The sequence below is a fragment of the Engystomops pustulosus genome, chromosome 3 (genome assembly GCF_040894005.1).
Source record: "Engystomops pustulosus chromosome 3, aEngPut4.maternal, whole genome shotgun sequence".
NCBI classification, from domain to species: domain Eukaryota; kingdom Metazoa; phylum Chordata; class Amphibia; order Anura; family Leptodactylidae; genus Engystomops; species Engystomops pustulosus.
Window position 1 is genome coordinate 52,618,803 of NC_092413.1, and position 26,799 is coordinate 52,645,601.

At 40.7% G+C, this 26,799-nt stretch overlaps 1 protein-coding gene across 5 annotated transcripts in view; it reads right to left on the reverse strand.

Annotated features, from left to right (window-relative positions):
* ARHGEF33 (Rho guanine nucleotide exchange factor 33) overlaps positions 1–26,799 on the reverse strand; it is a 78,188-nt gene that overhangs the window by 27,716 nt on the left and 23,673 nt on the right. For 3 of the 5 annotated variants that reach the window (XM_072140790.1, XM_072140784.1, XM_072140791.1), the window contains exons 2-7: positions 13,792–13,841; positions 12,581–12,745; positions 10,906–11,027; positions 7,996–8,129; positions 6,842–6,901; positions 3,414–3,635 (exon numbers count right to left, since the gene is read on the reverse strand). In XM_072140790.1, coding sequence (XP_071996891.1) covers positions 3,414–3,635; positions 6,842–6,901; positions 7,996–8,129; positions 10,906–11,027; positions 12,581–12,745; positions 13,792–13,841 — 753 coding nt within the window. Of the gene's footprint in view, positions 1–3,413; positions 3,636–6,841; positions 6,902–7,995; positions 8,130–10,905; positions 11,028–12,580; positions 12,746–13,791; positions 13,842–20,218; positions 20,374–26,799 lie in introns of all 5 variants that reach the window. The other 2 variants (XM_072140789.1, XM_072140788.1) reach the window with 2 other exon arrangements.

The following is a 26,799-nucleotide window of genomic DNA, read 5'->3' on the forward strand; positions in this document are numbered from 1 at the left end:
AAAATGGCACTCAGTATCCAGTCCTTTTGTGTGTTTTTTTTATTACATAGAATGCAAATTTATAATACACCTTGGTGATCATAAGTGCAGGTTAATGGAGGGAGGACACGGCAGGACAGCTCTCAGCAGAAGCGAAGGTTGTTTCACACTTCCTAGGGTTTCATCTGCCCTCTAGGACCTAGAGGCCGAATGAAGTGCTACAAAGCGAAAAACAAACACTGCCTCTACTGAAAGCTTCCCTGCCATGTCCTTCCTTCATTAACCTACACATGTGATCACCAAGGTGTATTATGAGAATGCCATTCTATGTAATGAAAGCACTGGATGGTGAGTGCCGTTTTCTCTCAGTTTCTTGTGGAATCTGTTGATCAGAATCTACCTAATACACATAGTATAAGAAGACATTCACCAATACTCAAGACCCTATGTGAAACTTTTGACATTTATCTGTAGCTGGATTTCTTTGGAGAAGTTCAAGTCACTGCCAGATATCCAACATTCCCCCCATACAAATAAGATAGCTCATCCAATTTGCTGCTAATAGTTAAGGGGACCCTAAGACTGGTTGTCAAACATGGCCCCTCTCCATTAAAAGTGGAAACATGAGGGTTGGAGAATTCTAAGATGTGGATAGTAGAGGTGGAACATTTGTGGCATATTTTTAAATATGCCATAGATGCCTAAAGTCTGAAAAAACCCTATATATGTAGATTAAAGGCTAAGAGTGTGATTTAAGAATGCAATCCCACAAAATAACCCTTAAATTATACATCATCTGTATTTTATAACCCAGACTGCCAATGAAATGATTTACATTATTGATGTGTTGATGTTCATTTTGCAAGCCACAAAAGAACAGACAGAAACCATGTCTGCAAAATAAATGTTTAAAGTCAAACCTGACAGGGTTGTTTTTATGATATATTTATATGTATCTCCAGAATACTGTGAGGACTAAGCCATCAAACTGGCACTCGATAATGACCTACAGTAGTGGTGGGATACCTCCGAGGATCACAAAGTACAGTGCAAAGTTGTGTTGTGGTTATTAATAATATCGGAGTGACTTTCTGTCCTTGAAAATGTGTCTACAAAAATAAATGAACTTAAAAAGAGAAAGTGGTGGGCAAAGAAAAGTAGCATTGTGGAACACTGCTATCTGGAATAACCCTGATCAACTCACCTTAAGAAATATTTTATGGGAGGGTTATATACATAGGTCACTAGGATAAGTCACTTTTATTAGTGTTGTGAATGTACACAATGAGAAGATAAGGTAGAGATCAGATGATCAAGTGCTGCACAGTGGCCAAAACCTTGCCTATCTGCAATGGCAAATGGAGACACAATTTTGCAAGAAATTACCCATCAAAATTGTGTAGGCATTACAAACCAATACATAGAGTTTATCTTTCATTGGACAACTAAAGAAGTGGTCGTCCTATCTAAAATATATTGTAGTCCATACCAATTTCAGAGACCAATTCTTACATTGGATACTGATTGTCATAACTGGGGTCCTGTATTTGTAATGTATTCATATAAATGTATTTATCCTGTGAAATTTGAACTGTGCCCTTTGACCTTGATTTTAGGTCTAATGATTTTGGAAATTCTGTACATATATATTTGTTGCCTATTCCATAAAACTTTATTAAATAAAAGAGCACTGTGCACCAATAATGTACCCACTATTGATACATTTCCAGAAGTAAATAGGAATAGAGTAACCAAATAATGCAGATGATACTACAATTTGTCAGGATTGCTTATTTAATGTTAATAGGTTCAAAATTCTATGCAGAGATAAATCTATTGGTGGATTACGGTATATAGGATGTTTTATTTTAAAATTTGGAACTTGGTATAAGATAGGTAAATTAAAGAAAACTTTTTAAAAATACTTCTGAATTGTAAAATGATTTATCTTTTCCATTGCAAACCGGCAAGCATTGTGTTTTGCAGGATCTGTGAACAAACAGATGAAACAAATAGAGACAGTGGGTCCTGAGACTAAAACGGCTTTCCAGTTATCCTTGACTGATTGCCTCATCTACTCTTAGCAGTAAGGGACAACTAGTTCCCTTTCTACACAAAAGTACAAAACACGGAGACTAAGAAAAGAGAAGAATAGTCACCAGACCAGGGTCAGAGACAGAGGCAGATAACAAATGCAGAAGTGAAAAGAAGTTGCGTTCCGTGCCAAACGTGGATTAAATATGGTCAACTGTATTTGAAAATCTGATTAAAATTCATAACATAGATTCATTCCATGGCAATGCCTCCCGAACAACACTGGGGAAAGTTGTAGTAATAAGCTACGCATTTCGGGCATAAAAACCGCCCTTACTCATGAGTAAGGCGGTAAGGGCGGTTTATACACCCAAATCGCCTAGGTTATTACTACACCTTTCCCCAGTGTTGTTCGGGAGGCATTGCCATGGAATGAATCTATGTCATGAATTTTTAATTGGATTTTCAAATAAAGTTGACCATTTTTAATCCACGTTTGGTGCGGAACGCAACTTCTTTTCACTTCTGATCCAGATCTCAAAGTCCCGGAGCCAGCAATCCGCACGGCCGGTGGACAACAAATGGTGAGCTGAAAACAATTTTTTGCTTTCAAGATAACAAATGCAGTAAAAATCAGAAGGCAATTAGTTTATCAGAATACAGCCAAAGGGTCAGAGATACCAGAATATAAAAGGCAGTGTGAACAGGAGGTAATTAAATATTAAATCATAGCAGGCAAAGGACCTAGGGGAGACAGACCATGAGGTGATTGGATCAGAACACAATGTGGGTGGAGAGAGATTCTGTCAGTGTTCACAATTGCAATGTCAGCGTTAAGAATTAGCACATCCTCAGCCGTGCTTTATGGACAGAGGATACGCTAGTATAAATGTTACATATTGTATACAGTATTTAAACAGTAGTCTGATTTTCTCATCCCTTAAATTCCCTGTTGAGTTCTCTATAAGCAAATTCACATCATAATTCCATGAATGTCACACGCAGCTTAGCTCAGACCCTCATCTCCTGCTGTTGTGAAGATTCCCAATATCTATTGTCTGTGTCTTCTGAATGTTTGGCTATGTCAAACAAATTTCATGGCTGCTGTCATACAGTGAATATTTCAGCATAAAATGCCAAGTGTAAAATGTATCAAGCCCTAAAAATACAAAAAAAAATGTCCTGCTGCTGTGTGGTAAATCAGATGATGCCATCATGAATCCCAAATAATTTCCAACCCTCAAGACAGAATCCCTGCAAATGTCAGGGTTTTATGACCTCCACTTGTCTCATATTGGAGAGAGCCCATGTTGCTTCCGGCCTAGGATCCACGCTGCCAGCCTAGGATCCACGGGAAGCCATAGTTCTGGTTGCAGTCCCCTCCAAAGAGTATATCTTACCAAAAACACTGGGCTCACTGAGGACATTCTCCAATGGAACAGATCGGCTTTGTACTAGTTCCCGTGGCCTATCTGTTTGTTCTTTACACCCTTCTTCTTCCCATTCCCTTCCATCTTTTGGCTGTCTCCAGATGAGGGAAGGCATATAGATTCTGGATTGACCTTCAATTGTCACTGAAGATTTGAAACTTTCGTCTGTCTCTTCACGGTTTGTCCGAGTTGCTTTAAAAAAATATAAATACTGTGGTTTGTGGTTTTTCATTTTTGCATTACCCTAGTGACTACATTAACCTATGGTGTTTGACACATACTGTACTTCACTTTCAGCGGAGTGCACACCAGCAACTATAACCTCATGGTAATCCAACATGTAGAACACAAATACTATGGCACCTCCTGGATAAAAATTCCAAAGTCTTTATTTATATATCCATTAAAATCTACATAAAAACGTAGAAGCTAGGCACAGCAGTCTATGCGTTTCAAAAAAAGATGTTCTTAGTTGAGGCATAACATGAGCAAGTGTGATAGTAAAAAAAAAAAGCAAATCCTGACCAATTAGGTTTTGCAGCATCAATGCAAAGTCATAACGTTTAAAACAGGCAAGAAAAGTTTAGTTCGAAACACGTAGGTTACTGTACCTGCCATCTACTTTTGTATGTGGATTTTAATGGCTGTACATATGGATATATTCAGACTTTTAAGAATTTGAATCCAGGATTTGTGGTCAATGGGGCAGATTTATCAAGCAGTCTGAAAGTCAGAATATTTCCAGTTGCCCATGGCAACCAATCACAGCTCAGCTTTCATTTCACCAGTGCTCATGAATATTTTAAAGGGGAGCTGTGATTGGTTGCCATGGGCAATTGGAAATATTCTGACTTTCAGACTGCTTGATAAATCTGCCCCAATATGTCCAAATAAACTGACATAACAGGGAGATCATTTAACGGAAAAAGTAAAACAATGTGGCCAATCATGGCTATACACATATACTTTCAGCTGAAAATCTTGAAAGATCACTTTTTTGCTAACCTACATAAAAAGGATGTATACCACATACCTTTTCTAGCTTTTCTTAGAAAGCTAAATTTATAAAGAAATAAGCAGCCTAAGCAATTTACAAGTTGAATTCTGTAACTTAACTTTAAAAAAAAAACACAGAATAGAAAAGTTTTTTCCCTATCCACAAAGTTTGGCCCTATCCACAAAGTTCTGTATAATGCTGCACCTCCCTATCTCTCTTCTTTCATCTCAGTCTATCGCCCTACGCGTGCTCTTCGATCTACCAGTGATATTAGATTCATCTCTACCTTAATTCAAACCTCTCATGCACATCTCCATTACTTCTCCATTACCCCAATTCTCTGGAATGCCCTTCCCAGGACTATCAGACGAATACCCACCCTCCAAAGCTTCAAACATCCTCTTAAAACCCATCTTTTTCGGCAAGCCTATCACACTCGCTAACTGCATGAAATGTCAACTCTCCCTTTACTAATCCAACCTATGTCCTCATCCCAACGGTTATCCAGCAAACATCAGATATATACCAAGCTCCAGGCTTCTCTGCAGTCACTTTCACCTTGGACTTATATACAATCACCGGCCACTTTATTAGGTACACCATGCTAGTAACAGGTTGGACCCCCTTTTGCCTTCAGAACTGCCTCAATTCTTTGTGGCATAGATTCAACAAGGTGCTGGAAGCATTCCTCAGAGATTTGGTCCATATTGACATGATGGCATCACACAGTTGCCGCAGATTTGTCGGCTGCACATAGATGCGAATCTCCCGTTCCACCACATCCCAAAGATGCTCTATTGGATTGAGATCTGGTGACTGTGGAGGCCATTTGAGTACAGTGAACTCATTGTCATGTTCAAGAAACCAGTCTGAGATGATTCCAGCTTTATGACATGGCGCATTATCCTGCTGAAAGTAGCCATCAGATGTTGGGTACATTGTGGCCATAAAGGGATGGACATGGTCAGCAACAATACTCAGGTAGGCTGTGGCGTTGCAACGATGCTCAATTGGTACCAAGGGGCCCAAAGAGTGCCAAGAAAATAATTCCCCACACCATGACACAACCACCAGCCTGAACCGTTGATACAAGGCAGGATGGATCCATGCTTTCATGTTGTTGACGCCAAATTCTGACCCTACCATCCGAATGTTGCAGCAGAAATCGAGACTCATCAGACCAGGCAACGTTTTTCCAATCTTCTACTGTCCAATTTCGATGAGCTTGTGCAAATTGTAGCCTCAGTTTCCTGTTCTTAGCTGAAAGGAGTGGCACCCGGTGTGGTCTTCTGCTGCTGTAGCCCATCTGCTTCAAAGTTCGACGTAGCGTGCGTTCAGAGATGCTCTTCTGCCTACCTTGGTTGTAACGGGTGGCGATTTGAGTCACTGTTGCCTTTCTATCAGCTCGAACCAGTCTGCCCATTCTCCTCTGACCTCTGGCATCAACAAGGCATTTCCGCCCACAGAACTGCCGCTCACTGGATGTTTTTCTTTTTCGGACCATTCTCTGTAAACCCTAGAGATGGTTGTGCGTGAAAATCCCAGTAGATCAGCAGTTTCTGAAATACTCAGACCAGCCCTTCTGGCACCAACAACCATGCCACGTTCAAAGGCACTCAAATCACCTTTCTTCCCCATACTGATGCTCGGTTTGAACTGCAGGAGATTGTCTTGACCATGTCTACATGCCGCCATGTGATTGGCTGATTAGAAATTAAGTGTTAACAAGCAGTTGGACAGGTGTACCTAATAAAGTGGCCGGTGAGTGTATAACATGGCGGCTGATGGCTGTTTCAATAAAGAATTTTCATTTATTAAATTATTTTATAATGTTCTCTTACAAATAATGGCTGGACCACTATACAAGCTCGTTTACATCTTGTGTCACGCCCTTCATCCACATGGCCCTCACTTCTATTGTTTCACATGACTGTTTGTACTCTGTAACAACAAGAACGGGAGGTCCGATGTACCCTAGTCGGACCCCTCGTCGTACTTGGTAATCTTGGAGTGATGGGGGTTCTGATGGGGGTACATAGGACTTCATATGACCCCGTGTTATCGTGATCTGTGGGGTCTTATAACTGAGACCCCCACCAATAAGCAAGTTAGACTTATTGGTGTGGGAAAATCCCTTTAAAGATCAAGAAGTAATCAGCTAAAATTGTTAAAATTGTCTTATTTCTTTAGTGCATGACCAGTTTAAGGGAAAAAATATGTGTCTTCAGTATTAAGCAGGTCACAAGATTGGAAAGAACAAAATGTACCTTTGAAATATACTGAATATTTGAATCTTTTTTAACGTGACAAAAGACAATAAAGAGTAAACCCGAAATAAGAACAAACGTTACAGGGAAATGGTTTGTAATCACGTTTTGTTGAAGTTGATTCATTTACTTACTTGTGTTGGTGATTGTAATATTGCCTTCATTGCCAGCGCTAACTGACCTGGATGCAGGTGCTGCATTGATGGAAACACAAGTAGCAGAGGTCACAAAAAATATTTGCATGATACATTTGATGTTTTTTCAGGACTGGGATTTTTGACTTAAACTATTTTTAGTAATGTACATTAACAAAAGAAGCTCATAGAAAATAATGGTACTTGGTTTAGCTAACCAGGTCAGAAGAATTGGATGTTTGCTTCCCCCCAACAAGCCTTTTCTAATTTTCCATCCCCTTATTAGCAAACAATAGTTCCTCTAGGGTGAGAATTCTTAACCAGGTTTCTAAAGATCCAAAAAGCATGCATGAGCTATTAGATGGCTGACCTGCAAGGCAATCTGATAAATACGATTAATATTAATATTAATATGATGAATCCGAATATGGGTCCTGCAATGCATATGCCAACAATAATAATGGAGACCCCAGAGCAGAATGAAATCAATAAATAGAAAGTATACATAAATTTCCCACCTCTTATCACTCTCGTCTTTTCCTTCCTGTGCCAGACTCAATATTCTTTTCTGATCTGTTTGTTGGATTCTGATGATAACAGCATCAGGACCCATAGCAGAGTGGCATCCAGAACAAGAGAGTTGAGTACATGTGACAAGTACTCACCACTCCCGGGTTCTCTGGGTGGCAGAGCATTGGGTCCTAACATCAGCACATACAACCAATGTCAGGATCCAGACTAGCAGGGGAGTATGTGGGAGCAGTGTGTACTTGTTATATGCAATCCCTATTACCAGGGTGGAGATGTATTAATGTGTCAATCTTTAGACCAGTGCAGAGTAGCAGTAGACAGTTCTCTGCTGCGCCAGATTAATCATTGGGCCACATTTGTTAACGTGTTTGTAACAGGTTTCTGTCTGACTGCGGTAGAAAGAACGTGCAAACTGCTTGCACATGTATTTAAGAGTTGTCTTCACTATGCCCGAAGAAAGCTCAGCTATCTTTGTTGAAGTCACCATTGCACCGTTTTTGTGATTGGTGTGGATTCCATGATGAGTAATATGCTTTCCTGTCATATTCTAGTAAAGTAAATGCATTTTTACAATAACAGAAGGTATAATCTGATTTCTTGAGCATAAGTCTACATCACGGTACCTTTTTCATATGGGGATGGCTGTACCAGGTTGTTATGATAATTGACCATAAGGGATTCAGAGTGATTGGAATTTTGGAAGGTGCTGTTCTGGGCTGATTGGGATTGAACAGTATGCTCTTCCTTCTGAATCCTTCTGGAGACAGGAGAAAAAGTAGACAAAAAAGAATGTGTCAGAAAACGTTTGGATTTAGGAAAATTGAAATCAACATAGCTTAGGCTAATTTTCCACTTCCGAACAAAGGTCTAACCTAGCTTTAATATATCAATTCAAAATCCCATTGACGTCAATGTAGATTTTAATTCAGATCCGTTATTCATGTGTTTTTTGGATGGAAAAATGACATAGGCTGCAGTACTTTTCCTCAGTTTGAAAAAAACTGACCATAACAGAAGACCTAAAATTTACATTGATGTCAATGCAATTTTTACCAAACCCTTACTTTCTTGAATGAAGGTAAGGAATAGTAGTGTGAAATTAGTGTAAATTGTTACTATATAAAAATCTGTTTCAGTGCAGCAATGCATTTAATCCAATCCTACTGAAAATCCACTCTTAACCTATGTGATGACATTTCCATTTTGATTATATATCTAGTTGATTGTAGGAGGTTTGGAAAAGCTGTGTGTCACAGTGGTGCTGCCTCGCAGTAAGGCCTCATGTACATGGCTGATATAAATAGCTCTAGTTTCTATGGCCTCTTGTGTGAGCCAAATGCCCAGGCCGAATATAATGGAGCAAGTGTGATTTTTTTGGGTGGTTTGGGTAGTCTATTTTGTTTGTTTGTCATCTTGTTTTTACAATAAAATAACCTGCAGGAGCAAATTGTGTCATTACCATCCATTTACTCCAAGGCTGTGCCATTGTAAACATCCAGCTTTACCAGACCTTCTACAATTACTTGATCCAGATGATTATGGGTGCAGCTACATCCAAGAAGTCAGTGGGTGATCCAGGACTGGACAATGGGGAATATTTATCAGGGCTTCTGCGACATGTCAGCTACCGCTAGCACTTGTGATTATTTTCCCCAATCCGTTACCTTCACGCCAGTGGGGCGTGGAGGGGCATGAAGGTGGCAGCGGGGCCAGCCAGGCAGTGGGCATGGCCGGTGGGGAGTGGGCCAGAATGGGGAGCCCAGTTCCCTCCCTTGTGCACTCACTGCAAACCGCAAATATACATATGTATATAGTCACCGGCTGCACCAGAGCAGACCATCACACTCCTGCATATGATTAAATAACCCCAATGGCCAAGATTTACAAAAGCCCTTGCGCCGGTTTTCTGTCGGGCTTGCATGTTTCTTGCATGTGTAAACTGCTTGCACATGTACTTACTCATTTCGTGACTGCACTATACCCAACACGAAACAAAATTCTGCACCGAAGAGGCGCTCCAGTGCAAAGTCATGTGGCACATTTAGCATGCAGAGTCTGCCAGAAATGTGTTGCATGCCCAATGTTGAAGGTACATCAAAAAAAGTTGGTGCACTCTGTTGGAGAAGTGCAGGGAGCGCCAGGTTAATGATGAACATGCAGCACAATTCCTGTATTTGGTGCACCCTGCGCACTTCACAGGAGATCTGACATAGTACAGTTTCCACTGTTTTTGATAAATCTGGGCCATTGATTATTCAGGAGTGATGAGCACTAAAGAAATCATTCCAACTACGCCAGAATCAGTGGAGTTGGAACTGGTACAAGGGGAAGAAGCAGGTGGAGTTGGTGAAAGGTCCTCTTAACTTAGTTATATTAGTTAAAGGAGTTGTCAGATAATTGTATAGCAGTGGGTACTGACCACCTGGCCCTGACCCAAACAACTTTTTTCACAGGGTACAGAGTCAAAAGTAGATGACTCCTTCTGCTTTTGGCTCTGTATACTCAGTAATATCACCTGAAGGTCTGGGTGCCAGACCCCTACCAATCTCTGATTACTAATTCTAAGGACTCTTTCACGTTTGGCGTTGTTTTTCAGGTCTGTGGTTCAGTGGTAGAGTTTTTTTGTTTCAGACGCAAAATGAAGACAACACGCAATGGATGTGCACCGAACACCCAACACACACACATCAGTGTTAACCCATCCTTAATCTCAGACAATCACTTCAAAGAGAACCTGTGAGGTCTATTTGGGACCCTAAAGTAACTATAGTTCCATGTGGACCATTGTGACCACCTCCACAAATTACAACTGTTTTCATCATTTAATAAGCATCACTCTACTGATTTCAGAACTGTTAGAAATTCTTTCTCTAGCGGTGACTACTCTCAATTAATTAGGTGCTTTACTGTCAGGTGGGTGGTCCTGGGCTTAAGTAGACAGCCTGACACCACTCACCTGACAGTAGAAACCCTAATTAGCAGAATTAATGTCAAAACTAATGTGATATCCTGTAAACTCTGGGGGCTATTGAAAAAAAATTGCAACTCTGCTGGAATCAGTGGATTGACACTTACTAATGGTTGCAAACAGATTGGGAAAGCCCTCTTTAAGTGAGAATCATGGATGCTCTACTGTTTGATTGCCAAGCAACATTAAAAAATACCTGTCTGTCCCATTATAACACATAGTTTCAAAGGCTTTAGTACAAAAAAATTCTGTCTAATAGTTTTATGAAACATAATATGACAGATAATTAGATCAGTAGCAATCCCCACCTTCCCAGCAAGAACCAAATGCTCTGTGAATTACTTCTAATTAGAGGCAGGGTGACCTGATTCTTATACATATTTCATAATTAGTTTAAGAATACTCACAGGATTTGTGACATTCTTCTATTATTGTTCTAATTTTTTTCATTTTTAAGTTCATTTTATTCTCACTTTAAAACTATGCACATACAGTATAAGGTACTGAAGAGAACAAGTGTGATACTTTATACAGTGGGACATAAAGGTGGCAAACAGCCACTCACTTATTTTTAAGTTTTCGGGATTCTCGCCTTTTTTCCTGTTGCAGTTGTTCAATCTTCTGCTGCATCTCTTCCTGCTTAGCAATGATAGCATGAATCATTGCCATAGCCGTGTTCACCTCTTCCTATGAATAATATGACATAATGTAGAGAGCAAATTTAAATGTTTGACTGTTTTAACGATGATTAATCATAATGCCTAAAACAGGGAAACAGAAGAAATTCTTGGAAACTCATGGGGGCTGAGACAGGCATTAAGAGAAATATAAAAGCTTTCCACTACTTTGTTTCCGCTACCCATTAAATTACACTGCAGACATGGTGGAAGTGTTGGTGGTCACAGGACCTGCTGTGGCCAATCAGTTGGCATTAGTGACATAGGACACGCGGAGTAAGGCTGCATTTACATCTTGTTTTTACCGTACATTGTAAGGATATGTCGGGAGGATTCCCGATGTGTCGTTGCGCAATGCCTCCTCCTCTTTCCTGAATGAACATGTGCACAGTGTTTCCCCAGTGATGTCTTTTAATGATGCCCTGTCCAAAAACTATACCTCTGTCTGCCAGTATAAGTCTTTGTATCGGCTGAGTGTGAATGGTGCTCAAACCATGCTCATGCAGGATCAGGAAACCTTGACAGTGGGAGTCCTATTTACCCCGTTCACATAAAATTAATGACTGGTTTCTGTACACTTTGATAGAGGAAAAGCTGTTATTCACTGGGACTGGATAGGGTGATCAGGACTTATTGGGGCAGATTTACTTACCCGGTCCGTTCGCGATCCAGCGGCGCGTTCTCTGCGGTGGATTCGGATCCGACCGGGATTCATCAAGGTAGTTCCTTTGCCGTCCACCAGGTGGCGCTGCTGCGCTGAAAAGCATCTGAACGCACTCAAGTTCACCGAGCCGGACCAAGTGAAGGTAAGCGCGTCCCAAGCGACACTTTTATTGTTTTAAATGCGGCGGTGTTTCCGAATCCGTCGGGTTTTCGCTCGGCCACGCCCCGATTTCCGTCGTGTGCATCCCGATGCCGATGCGCCACAATCCCGGGGCAATACAGGGAAAATCGGCGCAAAACGGAAATATTCGGGTAACACGTCGGGAAAACGCGAATCGGCCCTTAGTAAATGACCCCCATTGTGTCTCCTAGGAGTACTCTCTGGAATAATTCTGATATTTACTCTGAAATACTATTTCTAACTCCATAACATATTCTGGCTAATTTACTAACAACAGTGCAACCTGCACTGAATGCAGTGACCTGTGTAGTGTGCAGGGGGCACAGAGTACTCCCACAGAGTACACCACAGGTTTTGGTAAACTTTTAACATGGGGCGTGTGACACAATTCTGTCGGACTTTGCATGTTAAATCTGTCGCACGGTCTGACTGCGTAGTGCAGCTGCGCCACAAAAGGGTCACGTGCGACACAAATAGGGCGAAGACACTTCTTAAATACCGTCCAAGCAGTTTGCACTAAAGAAAGTGCAAAGTCTGACAGAAAACTGGCACACAGCCTTTAGATAATGTGCCTCATTGTTTTACAATAAGGTGGCAGAAATCATCTAACAAAACACTTTAAGCCTGCAAAACAATTAAAATGTGTGTCATTTACTGTTAATTTTTTGGATGTTGGAGGAGGTCAAACTCTGTACTTCAATCCCTCCTGATATTGTTACCTTCAAGTTGTTGAGGGAATTCTTCAACTCTGTAACTTTCTCTTCCATGGTACAGCGACAGCTCTTGACCTTCTCTTCCAAGGCATATTCACCATGTTGAATTCGAGACAATTCCTGCATAGCCTCTGTGAAGCCTGTCTTAAGTTCAGAAGCCAAAATCTGCAACTAGGAAAATATTAGGAAATAGAAATGTAGAAATGTTTCTGTTCATGGTCATTTTATTTTAGAACTGTAATGTTTTAGCATCTATATCTACAGTTACAATTTCACTCTATAGCAAAAACATGTATAATATATATGTGAAAGTTATTGACATTGAATTTGAAGCTGCAGATTGAAAAGGCTCCTGTAACACCGCCAAGAGCCCTTCAGGCTCATGAGCATAATTTTAAAAGTTGATTTAGAAGGAAGAAGGCCATGCATAACAATTATGAAAAGATTACGACAGACACAGTGCTATGAGTAAATGTCCATGATAGATTTCTAGTGACCTACAGGTATAAATAATACCTTGCCTTCTGCACCAGAACTCAGAATATGATATCCGTTGATTTCTCGAATGTACCTCCAATTCCTCTAATGTACAGTTGTATAGCCCTTTTTAGGGCAAATTTTTTTGGTGGTCTATAAGTTTTGTAAATTTTAATTTGCACAATATTCAAATTTTCTAAAGAGGCTACTAGGGCATGGAGTAGCTGGAGCTGATGCTACACGGTGTGGCTACTCCACGTACCAGTAGCCTCTTGTGTTTTGTCTACCCTGACATCTTCAGTGCGCAGCTCCTGATTGCTGGGCACACTCATTCGAGAAGCTGGGTTATGCGCATGCGCAAAAGCTCTGGCTTGTCTGACGAGTGCATGCAGCTACCAGGAGCTGGGCCCTGAAGATGTCAGGGTAGGCGGAACACAAGAGGCTACTGGAGCATGGAGTAGCCGTGCCGTGTAGACTCAGCTCCGGCTACTCCATGTCCCAGTAGCCTCTTTAGAAAATTTGAATATTGTGCAAAACTTATGGATCACCAAACTGTACATTAGAGGAACCTGCCACTGGATCTACCTTAATAGGTAGATCCTTGGTGGTAGGTTTCCTTTAAATAGTTTTATGTTCCTTTAAATAGTTTTATGTTACCCTACAAACCCAGGAAAACAGAAAAGTTCTGATTTAAAAAAAAAATACTACAATTTAATTATTTTTTTTTAATGGTATTTTACCTGATATATCTGTGATGGCAAGGTGCTTACTGGAACATTTTCAGTTTCGCCTGTGTTGGAAATAAAGACATTGACCTATAAAATGCACATCATCAAGTAGTACTGTGGGCATATGGTACACGATAAAGACATCACTTGATTACCTCTGGGTTTTTCTCCACTGACACTCACATCAGTGTAAAATTCTGCTGCCATCTAGAACTATGCAACTGACAAATGTGTTCAAATAGTTCACCTGAAGAGGTCACGGTGAGTCATTCACTGTGCTATTGTATTATTTGTAGCAGCAGTTAAAGGAGTATTCCCAATTTAGCAAATTAATGTTATTAATGGTATGATGAAAAATAATACATTTTTCAATATTCTTTCTCTATCAATTCCTCATGGTTTTCTAGATCTCTGCTTGCTGTCATTCTATAGGAGACTTCTATGTTTACTTCCAATGGACAGAAATCTGACCAATGTCACACAGGTGCACAGTTCATTAGTATCATTGATAGTAATCAAATAGGTGTGTTATAATGAGCAGTGCGCCTGTGTGAATCAAATGACCTCCATTGGAAGTTAACATAGAAGCTTTCTATAGAATGGAGCCCCTCAGGCTCATTTGCATACAGTCTCTCATCCTGGTGGTAGATGTCCTTTAAGGCCTGCTGCAGATATGCCAAACGATAGTATTTTGTACTATAATATAAAGGAAGTCTCCACTAAACGTGGCCAAAGATAGAAGCAGTAGTTGTTTCTTGTTTCATTTGTGCAAAGAGCTGTCTAAAAAGCATTGTACTACAGGACACCACTAAAGACAATAGTCCATACGTAGAAGGTGTTGGCTCCACCCACAATCAGTGCATCAAACACGATAGTGGCACTTAAATGACATCATCATTGGTGGGCGCCAGATGGTTGCCATGATACGTTCGGTTTTCTATAAAGGGTCAGCCTTCTAGAGGTGTTACCATCATGTCCACGTCCGGTTGCTGTCCGGTAGCACACAGACAGATGCTACCACTGATCCTGATAGTCTATCTATATTAGCTCATCAACATTCCATGATTTTGTATTGTACTTTAGTATGGCAGTACATGGTAGGATTGATCAGACAAGCTAGGGTTAAAGTACCCTAGGGAGTCTGAAAAATAGTAAAAATAACCATAAAAATTCAAATCTACACATCATAGGGCCACCAGATCAGATAAACCCACTATATGGTATTCCCAACAGTTAGATATAGATATTGGGAGTGGGCACAAAGTGGGCACAATATCAATGTGGACATAGACGCTTAAAAAACAGAAGGCATGTTCTTACCGTCAGCCAGTCCGTGTGGAAAAAGTGGGAAAAGTATAGGGTGATCTTACCATTCCTGGGGATATCAGGTCATCGGCTCCTGCAGTTCTTGCGGAGACTCTATATAGCCCTCAGCTAAAGATTACCCTTTCAGTACCCAGACTCCCGTCCTCACAAGGACGGTCCACAGCTATCCCTGCTGGATGCTTTGCCCTAGCTAGGTAGTCTCCAAAGAACAACAATCCCAACGCGTTTCCTCTGCTGTAATGCAGATTAATCAGGGGATAAAGGTAGAGTTAGGCTGATCCTATCCTGAAAATAATAAAAGATGTATAGCTAATCTTGTTAGAACAGAGCAGTGGCTCCATTCCAAATGCAGCCCGGCATAGTGAATACCGGAAGCTTGGCTGGCGTGTGCAGGGGTAATCTGCGCATGTCTGGCTGTTTATACAGCATTCGGTGCGCTCAAGCCGCTCGCTTCCGCCTTTGTCACGTGATCCGGTCACGTGATCCAGTCACATGACCGGTCACCTGATTCAGTAGGGCGGAGCCCTGGAACTCTGACACGATGTCGGGAATAGTAAGTAAAAGCCCCGCTCCAACTCGGCCATCAATAGAACCAGGGAAAAACCAAAACAATAGAATCGCGTATATGAGTATTAATTATTCTTTAAGCGACCCATGGTCTTGATATAAAAGGGTACATAGAGTGATATTTCTAGCAGTAATGCATCCTCATTTTCAATAAATCATGACAGGAGGCCATGCATTAATTTTAGGGAGAGAAAAAAGGAAATACACCGCCTAGAAGAGAGGCTGACAGAAAGGTTCAATCGAAATTAGGTTAAACCATAGGTACAGCAAAGATGAAACTTCTAAACCAAACACGTCAAGAACAAAGGATTTTTTGCAGAAGTGAACAATGCATATTATTCTATATATTGATTATAGTCATGCCATTTCGTGTTAGTGGGGGATATATCATGTGTCTATAAATGCAGCAAAGCTCAAGGTTTCGTTAAGCCCTGCTGGGGCTACCGTTCCAAGTCTATAAATCCACCTTGTTTCCATCTGGAGGATTTTTTTGTCCCAGTTTCCTCCTCTTACACTTCGTGGTATATGGGCGATACCATGAAACCTCAAAACATTTACGTCACCCTGATGGTGGTCAAGAACATGTTTGGCAACTGAGGTGTCCCTGGAATGTCTAATGTCGGCAAAATGTTCACCAACTCTCCTCCTCAATTGACGATAGGTCTTGCCAATATACTCCATCCCACATCTGCATATCACCCTGTATATCACACCTTCCGTTTTGCAGTTAATGAAGGTTTTAATCATAATCTGCTCCCCTGTCACATTTGCCTTAAATTCCTTGGTTGCAAGGATAAAAGGGCATGCCACACATCCACTACACTTATATGAGCCTTTTGGTCTTGTCTCATCAAGCCAGGTCACGTTATTTGTGCCTGAGAAATGACTGGACTAGCCTGTCCTTTAGGGAGCGGCCTTTTCTATAGGTGATAGAGCGTGATTCAGTAATGGCATCAGAAATGTCCGAATCCACTAGGAGAGTACCCCAATGTTTGGAGATAATCTCCCTTATTTTCTCTGAGCCGTTACTGAAAGTGGTGATAAATCTCACAGTATGGTCAGAGTTCTCTTTGTTAGTTGGGACCAGCAAGTCTTCCCGATCTTTCCCCAGTGCGTTTTGAAAGGCATCTCTCAGGATCTTGTCTGGATATCCCTTTTGTAGGAACCTTTGTCTAAGGTCATCTGCTTGTCTGAGAAATGTGTTTATGTCTGAGCAGTTCCTTCGCAATCTGAGGTATTGTCCTCGTGGTATTCCTCTCTTGAGTGGTACAGGATGACTACTTTCCCACCTCAAGAGAGAATTGGTCGCTGTAGCCTTCCTAAAAACTTCAGTATGTATCGTGCCATCATGGTCTTTAGAGAGTAACACGTCCAGGAATGGTAGTTTGTCATGACTAATGTCATATGTGAATTTTAGCCCAAAATCATTATGATTGAGACTTTCCACAAATTCTATAAAGAGAGACTTAGACCCTTTCCAGATTACCAGTACGTCGTCGATATAACGTAACCAAATTTCAATATACTGAAAAAAGGAGTTTTCTTGCGTAAAAATGACGGCATCCTCCCAACAGCCCAGGAGCAAGTTGGCATAGGTTGGCGCACAAGGCCAACCCATGGCCGTGCCCCTGAGCTGGTGGTAGAATTTGCCGTCAAACAGAAAATAGTTATGAGTCAGACAGAACCTGAGGGATCTAAGCACAAAGTCATCATGCTGTCTGAATTGCGTCCCTCTTGATTTTAAGAAATGGGCGACTGCAAAAAGACCTTTTTCATGGGGAATTGAGGAATAAAGGGCTTCTACGTCAATTGACGCCAAAAGCCAATCCTCCTCTACCAATACCCCGTCGAGTCTCCTCAAAAGATCTAATGAGTCTCGAGTGTAAGATTGAAGAGATTCCACATAAGGTCTCAATACTCAAGCCCTTTGTGTACTTTTGGTAAACTATAAAAAGTTGCCAACATCGGGGTGACAGGCTCCATAAAGTGGAATTCTTTTTGGTCAACAAGGTCTTGACTGAGTGCATCATTAAGGATTATCATCAATTCCTCTTTGTATTTAGCAGTCGGGTTTGTACTCAAGATTTTATATGCCGATTTGTCAGACAACAGATTAAGACACATTTTTCTATAATTCTCAGAATCCATTACGACAACGTTACCACCCTTATCGGATGGTTTAATCGTTAAACTTTTATCTTTCCAGGGCTTGCATTTCTACTCTAGTACAGTTAAAGGGTACAAACGGCACTGCCATCTTCTTTATGTCGTTTGTCAGATCCCTTAGGAACACATCAATAGGGGAAATATCTGAAAGGGGCAGGAACCTCACACTTTTTCTATGTAGGTCTGTAAATGGACCCTTGCCTTCGATCTGTGGGCTGGAATCCTCCAAGCCGTATAATAATCTCACATCTTGCAACAGATCACTGGGTATATCTAATTCCCTACACATTTTTTTGTCTCTCTTTACAAACTGTTTCCTCCACTTAAGCTTTCTCGTAAATAGGTGTAGGTCTTTAACGGTTTCAAAGGTATCAGCTTTACTGGAGGGAACAAAGTTCAAACCCTTTTTTAAAAGTTGTATTTCTGTTTCAGAGAGAGTTCTCTTGGACAGGTTTACGATTTGGGAGTCACTGTCTGAGTTGTAGGTGGTCTGCTTCTTGCTCTGGTCTGATAAGGTTGATCTAAAAAATCAGTCCTTGCTCCTCTTCCTCTTTGTGTGCCTCTCCCTCTCCCTCTACCCCTCCTTGATCTAGAATGCTTCCCTGAGGACTCTACATCAGAGTTATCTGTTTCTGAGGAGGAAATGTCTGTCTCAATGTGTTTACGGCTATAAATCAATGAGTATGCCTTATTATCTCTAAAATCCTGGAGGTCACGTAAGAATTGGTTATGTTTCCGTTCCTTCAAATGGTATTGGTATTTCTCAATCACCAGTTGAAGTTGGCTTTCCTTTGCTTTGAATTCAGGCTCTGACTCAAATTTTTGTAATTTTTATCTGTTCATGTTTGTCTGTTCTCCAGAGTCTGGAGAATCCCTTTCTCCTCTTCTAGCAGAATCTGCATCAATTTTAGAGAGCTGTTATGTCCACATTGATATTGTGCCCACTTTGTGCCCACTCCCAATATCTATATCTAACTGTTGGGAATACCATATAGTGGGTTTATCTGATCTGGTGGCCCTATGATGTGTAGATAGTCTATTATCACTGGATAGCTATATACAAATATGCTAAGTGTCGCTGTCCTTCTGATTAAATGGATTTGATAATTGCTGAGTATCCCATAACACTGGTTGTTACCTTATATGTGGTTACTCATTTGATGATAGTACTTTGTTTGTATTGTGGTATATTAAGTAAATTTTAATGATTTTTGAATAAAAGTTATATTTTACTCACCTTGCTTCAAAATGTATGAAAACACTATAAAACCCATACAAATTTGGTATCCCCGTGATCATACCGACCCAACCATTTTCATTGCATTTGGAAATTTTTTACCGCTTCCCAGTACACGACATGGACTATTCAATACCATCACTATGAAGTGCAATAATTACGCAGAAAACAACCCATCACAGAGCTCTTTATGTGTAACAATAAAAAAGTTACAGATTTTTGAAGGTGGGGAGTAAAAAATGGAAATCAAAAAACAAAGGACCAGGTCGTTAAGGGGTTAAAGGTGCACCACAAGGAAGTTGATGAACTCTGTCGGAGCAGTGCAGGAGTTCCAGATTCATGATTTCTTGCGCCCGTTCTTCATGAATCTGGCGCTCCTAACACTATACACAGGCAAACCACATTTAGTGCAGTTGTCCATAAAGTTAACAAGTTAACACTGTATAGTACAAAAATAAAGATAAATAAAACCACAAAATCTTTATACAGCCAGTCCCCAGGTTACGTACAAGATAGGTTCTTCAGGTTTGTTCTTAAGTTGAATTTGTATGTGAGTCGGAGCTGTATATTTTATAATTGGACCCTCAGTCAAATTCTTTTTATCTCTGTGACAATTGGATTTTAAAAATGTTGGATTGTCACAAGAACAAGGATTAACAATAAAGCTTAGTTACAAACACCTTTTTTTAATGATATAGCTGTTTATTGTAGCCAGGGGCTATAGTACAGTAAATTACCAACATCCAGAGGTCTGTTTGTAAGTAGGGGTCATCTGTAAGTTGGGTGTTCTTAAGTCAGAGACTGCCTGTATATTCTAGGTATCTCCCCATCAGCCTTTTTTATGCTATATTTTCACGCTATTAAATAATAATGAAATTGCTAATATACTATGCTCAATTTAAAAGTTATTTCTTGCAGTATCTTTCATGTAATCATTACCTTAAATTTGGTGTTTTAGCAGATTTTATGTGATTCTAAGTTACGATGGCTAGTATGCAGTAAATGTACTATGTGTAAGTCACATGAGCCACTTCATCATACAGCATTAGATACAAATCACAGAATTATTTGCGAACAGAAGAAGAAAACTCTAGATGTTCTATAGATTTGGGGCCCACCCAATGTAAATGAAAAATGCTTTACCTTCTTGTTTGTTTGAGTCCATGGCTGGCTTTCCCTGTTCTGAAGAGTCACAGATCATCCTTTCACACAGCTACAGTATACTGTTCTCTGAAATCAGCTCATGGGGCAGCAGTAACTATCATGTGAGTTCAATGATGTTTCATGACGGCCAATGCCTGTTTTCATAAAAAAAGGATAAAGGGTTTATTGAAATTCTGAATATAGTGAATGAAAAAGTTGAACTCACATGCAGCGACATGCTAGCACACAATATGTATGAAGTTTATCTTAATGGGAGCATCAGGCAATAATCTATAGAAAAAAAAATCTGTATATAATGAGCTATAATATCTACAATTATTATTTGTGGAAGAAAGTATATTATAAAACATTGTATAAATGGCTGTAGTAATACTCTGGCAATTTGTGTCAGGTCTGGCACTCCAGACATCTACAGTTCCCACCTTATTCCATTGTCTCGGTGATGGAATCCAGATTTTAATAGAGAAAGAATTGAGTGGAGTAAATTCTACTCACAAAGCTTTAAATGCAGATGTGAATGTTGTCTTTTATGTTACATCATACACTTTATGAGTTAAAGGGGTTTTACCAAGTTTTCAGGTTATCCTCTTCCCTAGAATAAAATATTAAAAGCTGATCCTTGAGTGTCTGCTCTACCTCGCCTCTCTCATCTCTCACTCAACTCATGCACTTCGATCTGCCAGTGATCTTAGATTATTCTCTTCCTTAATTTGAAACTCTCACTAATGTCTCTGGGACTTTTCTAGAGCTGCACTAATTCTCTGGAATGCTCTACCCCGGACAATAAGACTAATACCTAACTTCTAAAGCTTCAAACATGCTCTTAACATTTTCACGCTCTGCGGGTTGAGCCCTGTTCATGTAGAGGCGGGTTTGCTGCATATTACAGCTAACACCCCCCGCTGTTGGTGCGTGGGCGCCGCCACCTTTGTTGCGATAGTCGCTCCCCTGAACGTCATCGGGGGCGGTGATTGGTTGCCATGACAGCCTCAGGTCTTCCTCAGACCCGGGGCTGTCTAGTTTCTGCAGTTTTGATACTGTGCAAAAATATCATATACTCCAATACAGTAGTATTGCAGTATATGGTAGGAACGATCAGACCATCTAGATTTAAAGTACCCTAGAGAGTCTAAGAAATAGTAAAAAGAAGTTTTACAAACAGTAAAATCACCGCGCCTCAAAATGCCAATCTATCAAAATATAAAACGGTGATTACCATCGGTGAACCCCATAAGGGGAAATATCGCCCAAATGTCCGAAACATTAAAAATGTAATAGAAAGCGATCAAAAGGTCAATGAAAGGGCAATGAAAACGTCAGATCATTTAGCAAAAAATTACTTCTCACACAGCTCCGTACACCAAAGTATGAAAAAGATATTGGCGTCATAAGATGGCAATGTTTTTTCCCGTACACATTCGTTTCATTTTTTGAAAATGTATTAAAACACAATAAAACCTATATAAGTTTGGTATCACCGTGATCGTAACGAACCAAAGAATGAAGCAAAGGTGTTATTTGGAGTACACAGTGAAAGCCGTATAAACTGAACCCACAAGAAAGTGACCAAATGCGTTCTTTTGCCAATTTCACCACATTTGTATTTTTTTTCCAGTTTGCCCGTCCTTAAAGGAAACCTACCACTTAAAAGTGGTAGGTTTAGACACATATACATGGCACCAGCTCAGGGTGAGCTGGTGCCAGAGCATATTTTTGTTAGGGGAACAAAGCCCCTATCGCCGTTTTATAAGTTATATTAACTTATAACTCGGCGCACCGCACTTGGGCACGGCGCACCATGCGTGTGCCCGTGCGTGCGCCGGATTCTAAAGTGCTGGAGAGCCGGTGACGTCACCGATCTCTCCAGCACACGCGCGCCTGCGCAACTTAGCACGGCCTGTTTCCCCGTGCTAAGTTGCGCAGGCGCGCGTGTGCCGGAGAGCTCGGTGACGTCACCGGCTCTCCAGCACGTTAGAATCCGGCGCACGCACGGGCACACGCATGGTGCGCCGTGCCCAAGTGCGGTGCGCCGAGTTATAAGTTAATATAACTTATAAAACGCCGATAGGGGCTTTGTTCCCCTAACAAAAATATGCTCTGGCACCAGCTCACCCTGAGCTGGTGCCATGTATATGTGTCTAAACCTACCACTTGTAAGTGGTAGGTTTCCTTTAAGTAATATACAATTTTCCTTCAAACACCATCACAAAAAATGTTCTAAAAAGTGATCAAAAAAAGTTACATTCCCGAATATGATACGACTGAAAAGAGCAACTTTTAGCAAAAAAATTAGCCCTCAACCAGATCTGACAACAGAAAAATACAGAAGTTATGGCCATAAAAATTGTCAATAGTAAAAACAATGCGATTTTCTCCAATATTGGTTTTACTCAGTAAATCTGAGCAAAGATAAGAAAAACTATATAAATTAGGTATCACCGCAATTGTAATGAACCATAGAATAAAGATAAAATATTATTTTTACGTTACGGTGAACGGGGGGAAAAAATGCTAAAAAATTAAAAATAAAAATTGATGATTTTGTTTGTGTCCCCCTTGAAATAGTTAATAAAATCTCATGAATAAGCTATAGACCCCCAAAATGAATTATCTATACGTTGTATCTCATCCCGTAAATAATAAGCCCTCATATGTTGACATTACCAAAAAAAATAAAAATGTATAGCTTGTACAATGTGTCAATACAAATCTGCTGTGAATGGAGCCTCCATTCATTCTATACTCGGCCGTGCGCCCGTACAGCAGTTTACCACCACATATGGGGTATCAGTACTCGGGAGGAATTGGGCATCAAACGTTGCAGTGCGTTTCTTCATTTAATTTATTATGAAACTGTCAGTTTTGGCCTAAATGAATGTATTTTCCCCAAAAAAATCAAAAGTTTCTAAATCACAGGTCCATATTGTTTTAACCCATGTGAAACACTTAAAGGGTTAATAGACTTAAGAGAAGTTGTTTTACATACATTGAGGGGTGAACTTTTTATAATTCTAATTTATGGGGTTTTACTATTATTTAGGCCGTTCAAAGTCACTTGGAAGCTGAGTTGTCCCTCAAAATGGGAGTTTTGTCAATTTTCATGAAAATGAGAAAAATGGCATTTAAAGTTCTGCACCTCATAACATCCTAGAAAAATGAGAGGACGCATAAAATATCATCTCAGCATGAAGCAGACATTCCGTAAATGTTAATTATCAAGCTTTTTGGGTAGTTTTACTACCTGTCTGGAAAGTAGAACATTTCAAACTTGGCAAAACTTATCACTTAAATTTTACAACTAACATGAAGTACAATGTGTCACGAGAAAACATTCTCAAAATCACCAGGATATGTTAAAGCGTTCCGAAGTTATAACCAATTATCATGAAACAGGGCAGATTTGAAAAATCAAGTCTGGTCATTGAGCTGAAAACTAGTGTTGGTGATAAAGGGTTATATGCTCTGCACTACTTTATTGATATGTGAAGTGAAGCCTCCTGCCTTTTACCTCATCAGCCAGAGATTCCTGTCCATAAAATGCATTTTCGAAAATAAGATCAAGGTCCTTGCAGGGTGATTGTTCATGGACAAATAGAGATCACATGACCCTCCTTCTGTGGCCATTTTATGGACAGGAATGTCTGGCTGATGAGGTAAAAGACAGGAGGCTTCACTTTACATATCAAGAAAGTTGTGTATCACTTTTAATAAATGTATTTTGGTTAATTACCCAATATCCTGCCCCCACACTTGCACACACATTACAGAAATGACATGAGGTAAAAGTGCTCCACCCCTTTAATCCAGTGACAGATTGGCTGTGATTTAAAGGAATTTTCTCATTCAAAATCTGAAATCTGGCTTTATTTTTTTTTAGGTATATTACATGACTATTTTTTTAGATAGCTGAATAAAGGGGGCTTTAGTATTTGGATCCACACATCTGTTGAATTCAGAAACAACATAAAATTCAGGTCTATAAATTTACCATGGCATACCTTATTATAGTATATTATTCATGAGAGTTTGTTAATGTCTCCATTGTGTCTCTAATTGTCACATTCTGGTGTAGGAAGTTTATGTTGAGTATGTAACCAACTTGAGTATGTAACCAACTCTTGTTTAAAGCACAACTCTGATATATACTGTATATTTTTTCACAAACCAATCACTCTTGGGATGTAGAACAACTTTGCCTATTATTTTCATTACCTACAGTATATCTAGCCATCCTCCTCAGGTTAGCCTATTCCTGAAGTAGCTGCTTCCCCCAGCTGTACTGATACTCCCAGCATTCAAGTCTCTTATTCTACAGAATTTTTTTTTTCTCTCTCAGCACCTCATGCTGCATTATAAAGTCCTTTGCAAAAATAAACTATTCCAAATCCGAAATCCTTAATATTTCATTACCTCAAGCGGAAACCACCCAGGTAGCAAATCAGTTTCCCTTTCGTTGGTGCTCTGGATCCATAAAGTACCTTGGTCTACAAATCCCATCAAACCCAGATCTAGTCTACTCCCTTAACTATGCACCTCTGCTCGCTCGTACTCTGTCTGACCTGGCATCCTATGAGAAAAAGAGATTATCCTGGTTCGGGCGGATTAACGCCCTCAAAATGGATATATTGCCGCGCTTCTTATACCTGTTTCAGGGCGCCCCTATGCTACCCCCTTCCTCCTTCAAACAACTCCGATCTGCAATGTTACGCTTTGTCTGGGGTTCCTCTAGACCCAGGGTAGGGTGGAAGATCCTGACCCGTCCTAAATCAGCTGGTGGAGCAGGTCTCCCTGACTTGCAGGTGTATCATTGGGCGGCAGTACTTCAGCGATTCCTAGACTGGACCTTTCACTCCAACACTAAGCAATGGGTCACCTTGGAACAACTTTCTTCGGCAATTCCACTGAAGGTTCTTCTGTGGGTGCCTGGAGACGCAATACAGCATTTAGGAGGACATGCTTGTCTCGCCCGGGCAGATATCACACTGTGGAAAAGATTGCTCCGCAGGGGTCTCCTCTCCCGTAGCCCTGATCCGCTTACTCCTCTATTTGGCAACTCGCAGTTCCCCCCAGGACTCGGCAGGGACTCTTTTCTCATTTGGCGATCATCTGAGGACCCACGGTTTCGTACGGTCCTAACCGACGGCGCCCTTCCCTCATACAATGATTTGTGCACTCAGTATCCAGATACCCACATCTCATGGCTAGAACATTCACAGTTGCAGTCGTATATACGCGCTCAGACAGAGGCGGGGGCATTCACTTCTCCTCTCACTGTGTTTGAGGAACTGTGCAGCTCTTCCTCTCCACCGATACACGTAATTTCCCAGATTTATACCATCTTACAGGAAGAATTACATCCCGAGGACCCCGGGTATGTAGATAAATGGCAACAGGACATAGGCATAGAACTAACTCAGCAGGACAAGCAGAAAATGTATGTCTTCACTCATAAACTTTCCTCGGCATGTATTGCCCAAGAGAAAAATTATAAAATAATAACAAGGTGTTATCGGGTTCCAGCAATCTTACATATGTTTTATCCCTCCGTACCTGACTTATGCTGGAGATGTGGTGAGCCAGGAGGGACAATGCTACACGTGGGGTGGGATTGTGCGGGCCTTAAACCCTTTTGGGACAGAGTTTTCTCCACCTATAGAATGGTCACGGGCCGCTCTATTTCCCCCTCAGCCAAAATAGGTCTCCTTTCCATCCTCCCAGGCACTATTGGGACACAAAAGAAAGACTTGTTGTGCTTTTTTCTCACGGCGGCCCGTGCGGTCATTCCTCGACACTGGAGATCCCCGGTTACTCCCTCTTTCACAGAATGGGTTCATGAATTCTCTAACCTAAGCCGTATGGAGGAACTCAATGCTGAGGTACATCAGTCTATGGAAAAATTTACACGTATATGGCAACCTTGGTTCCTGTTTAAGAACACCCCTGCTTACACTAAGTTATTTACTGATCAGCCGTAACATGTCCTCCCTTTCCTTGATGTCTCCTTTCCGTCCCCTGCATCTCCTCCCCCCCCCCATCCCCCATGCAACCCTCGGCCCTCCTTTTCTACTACTCACCTTTATATTTTCCTCCGCTTTTTAGGTTTCTCTCATCTTCTTTTTCATCTCTTCCTCTTAATCTCTAGTTAAATACATACGTTATTGTTATTTACCTTGGAGTTCAGCAGGGTGACCATAGGGTCGCCTAACTGGTTACACTACTTCACCTAAACTCATCTTCTTCCTTTATTTTCTGTCATAAAGCAGTTCACATATTCTTATACTTGTTCATGTTTCGATATCCCCACGGGACTTCCGTGTTTCATGTTGACTAGGTCCATAAACATGAGGGAAGTGGTATCCCCACTCTGTAGGATGGTCATTTCCTGTCAACTACTATGTTCAGGTCCTGAGTGACCTATATTGATATTGACCTGTATTCTCTACATGTATTGGATTGTTCATTCTTCCTTTGCATTTTTCTATGTGTGTGAACTTCATTACTCCTTGAATAAACTATATTGAATATAAAGTCCTTTGCAGCCCCTCCCTCACTCTCTGGGC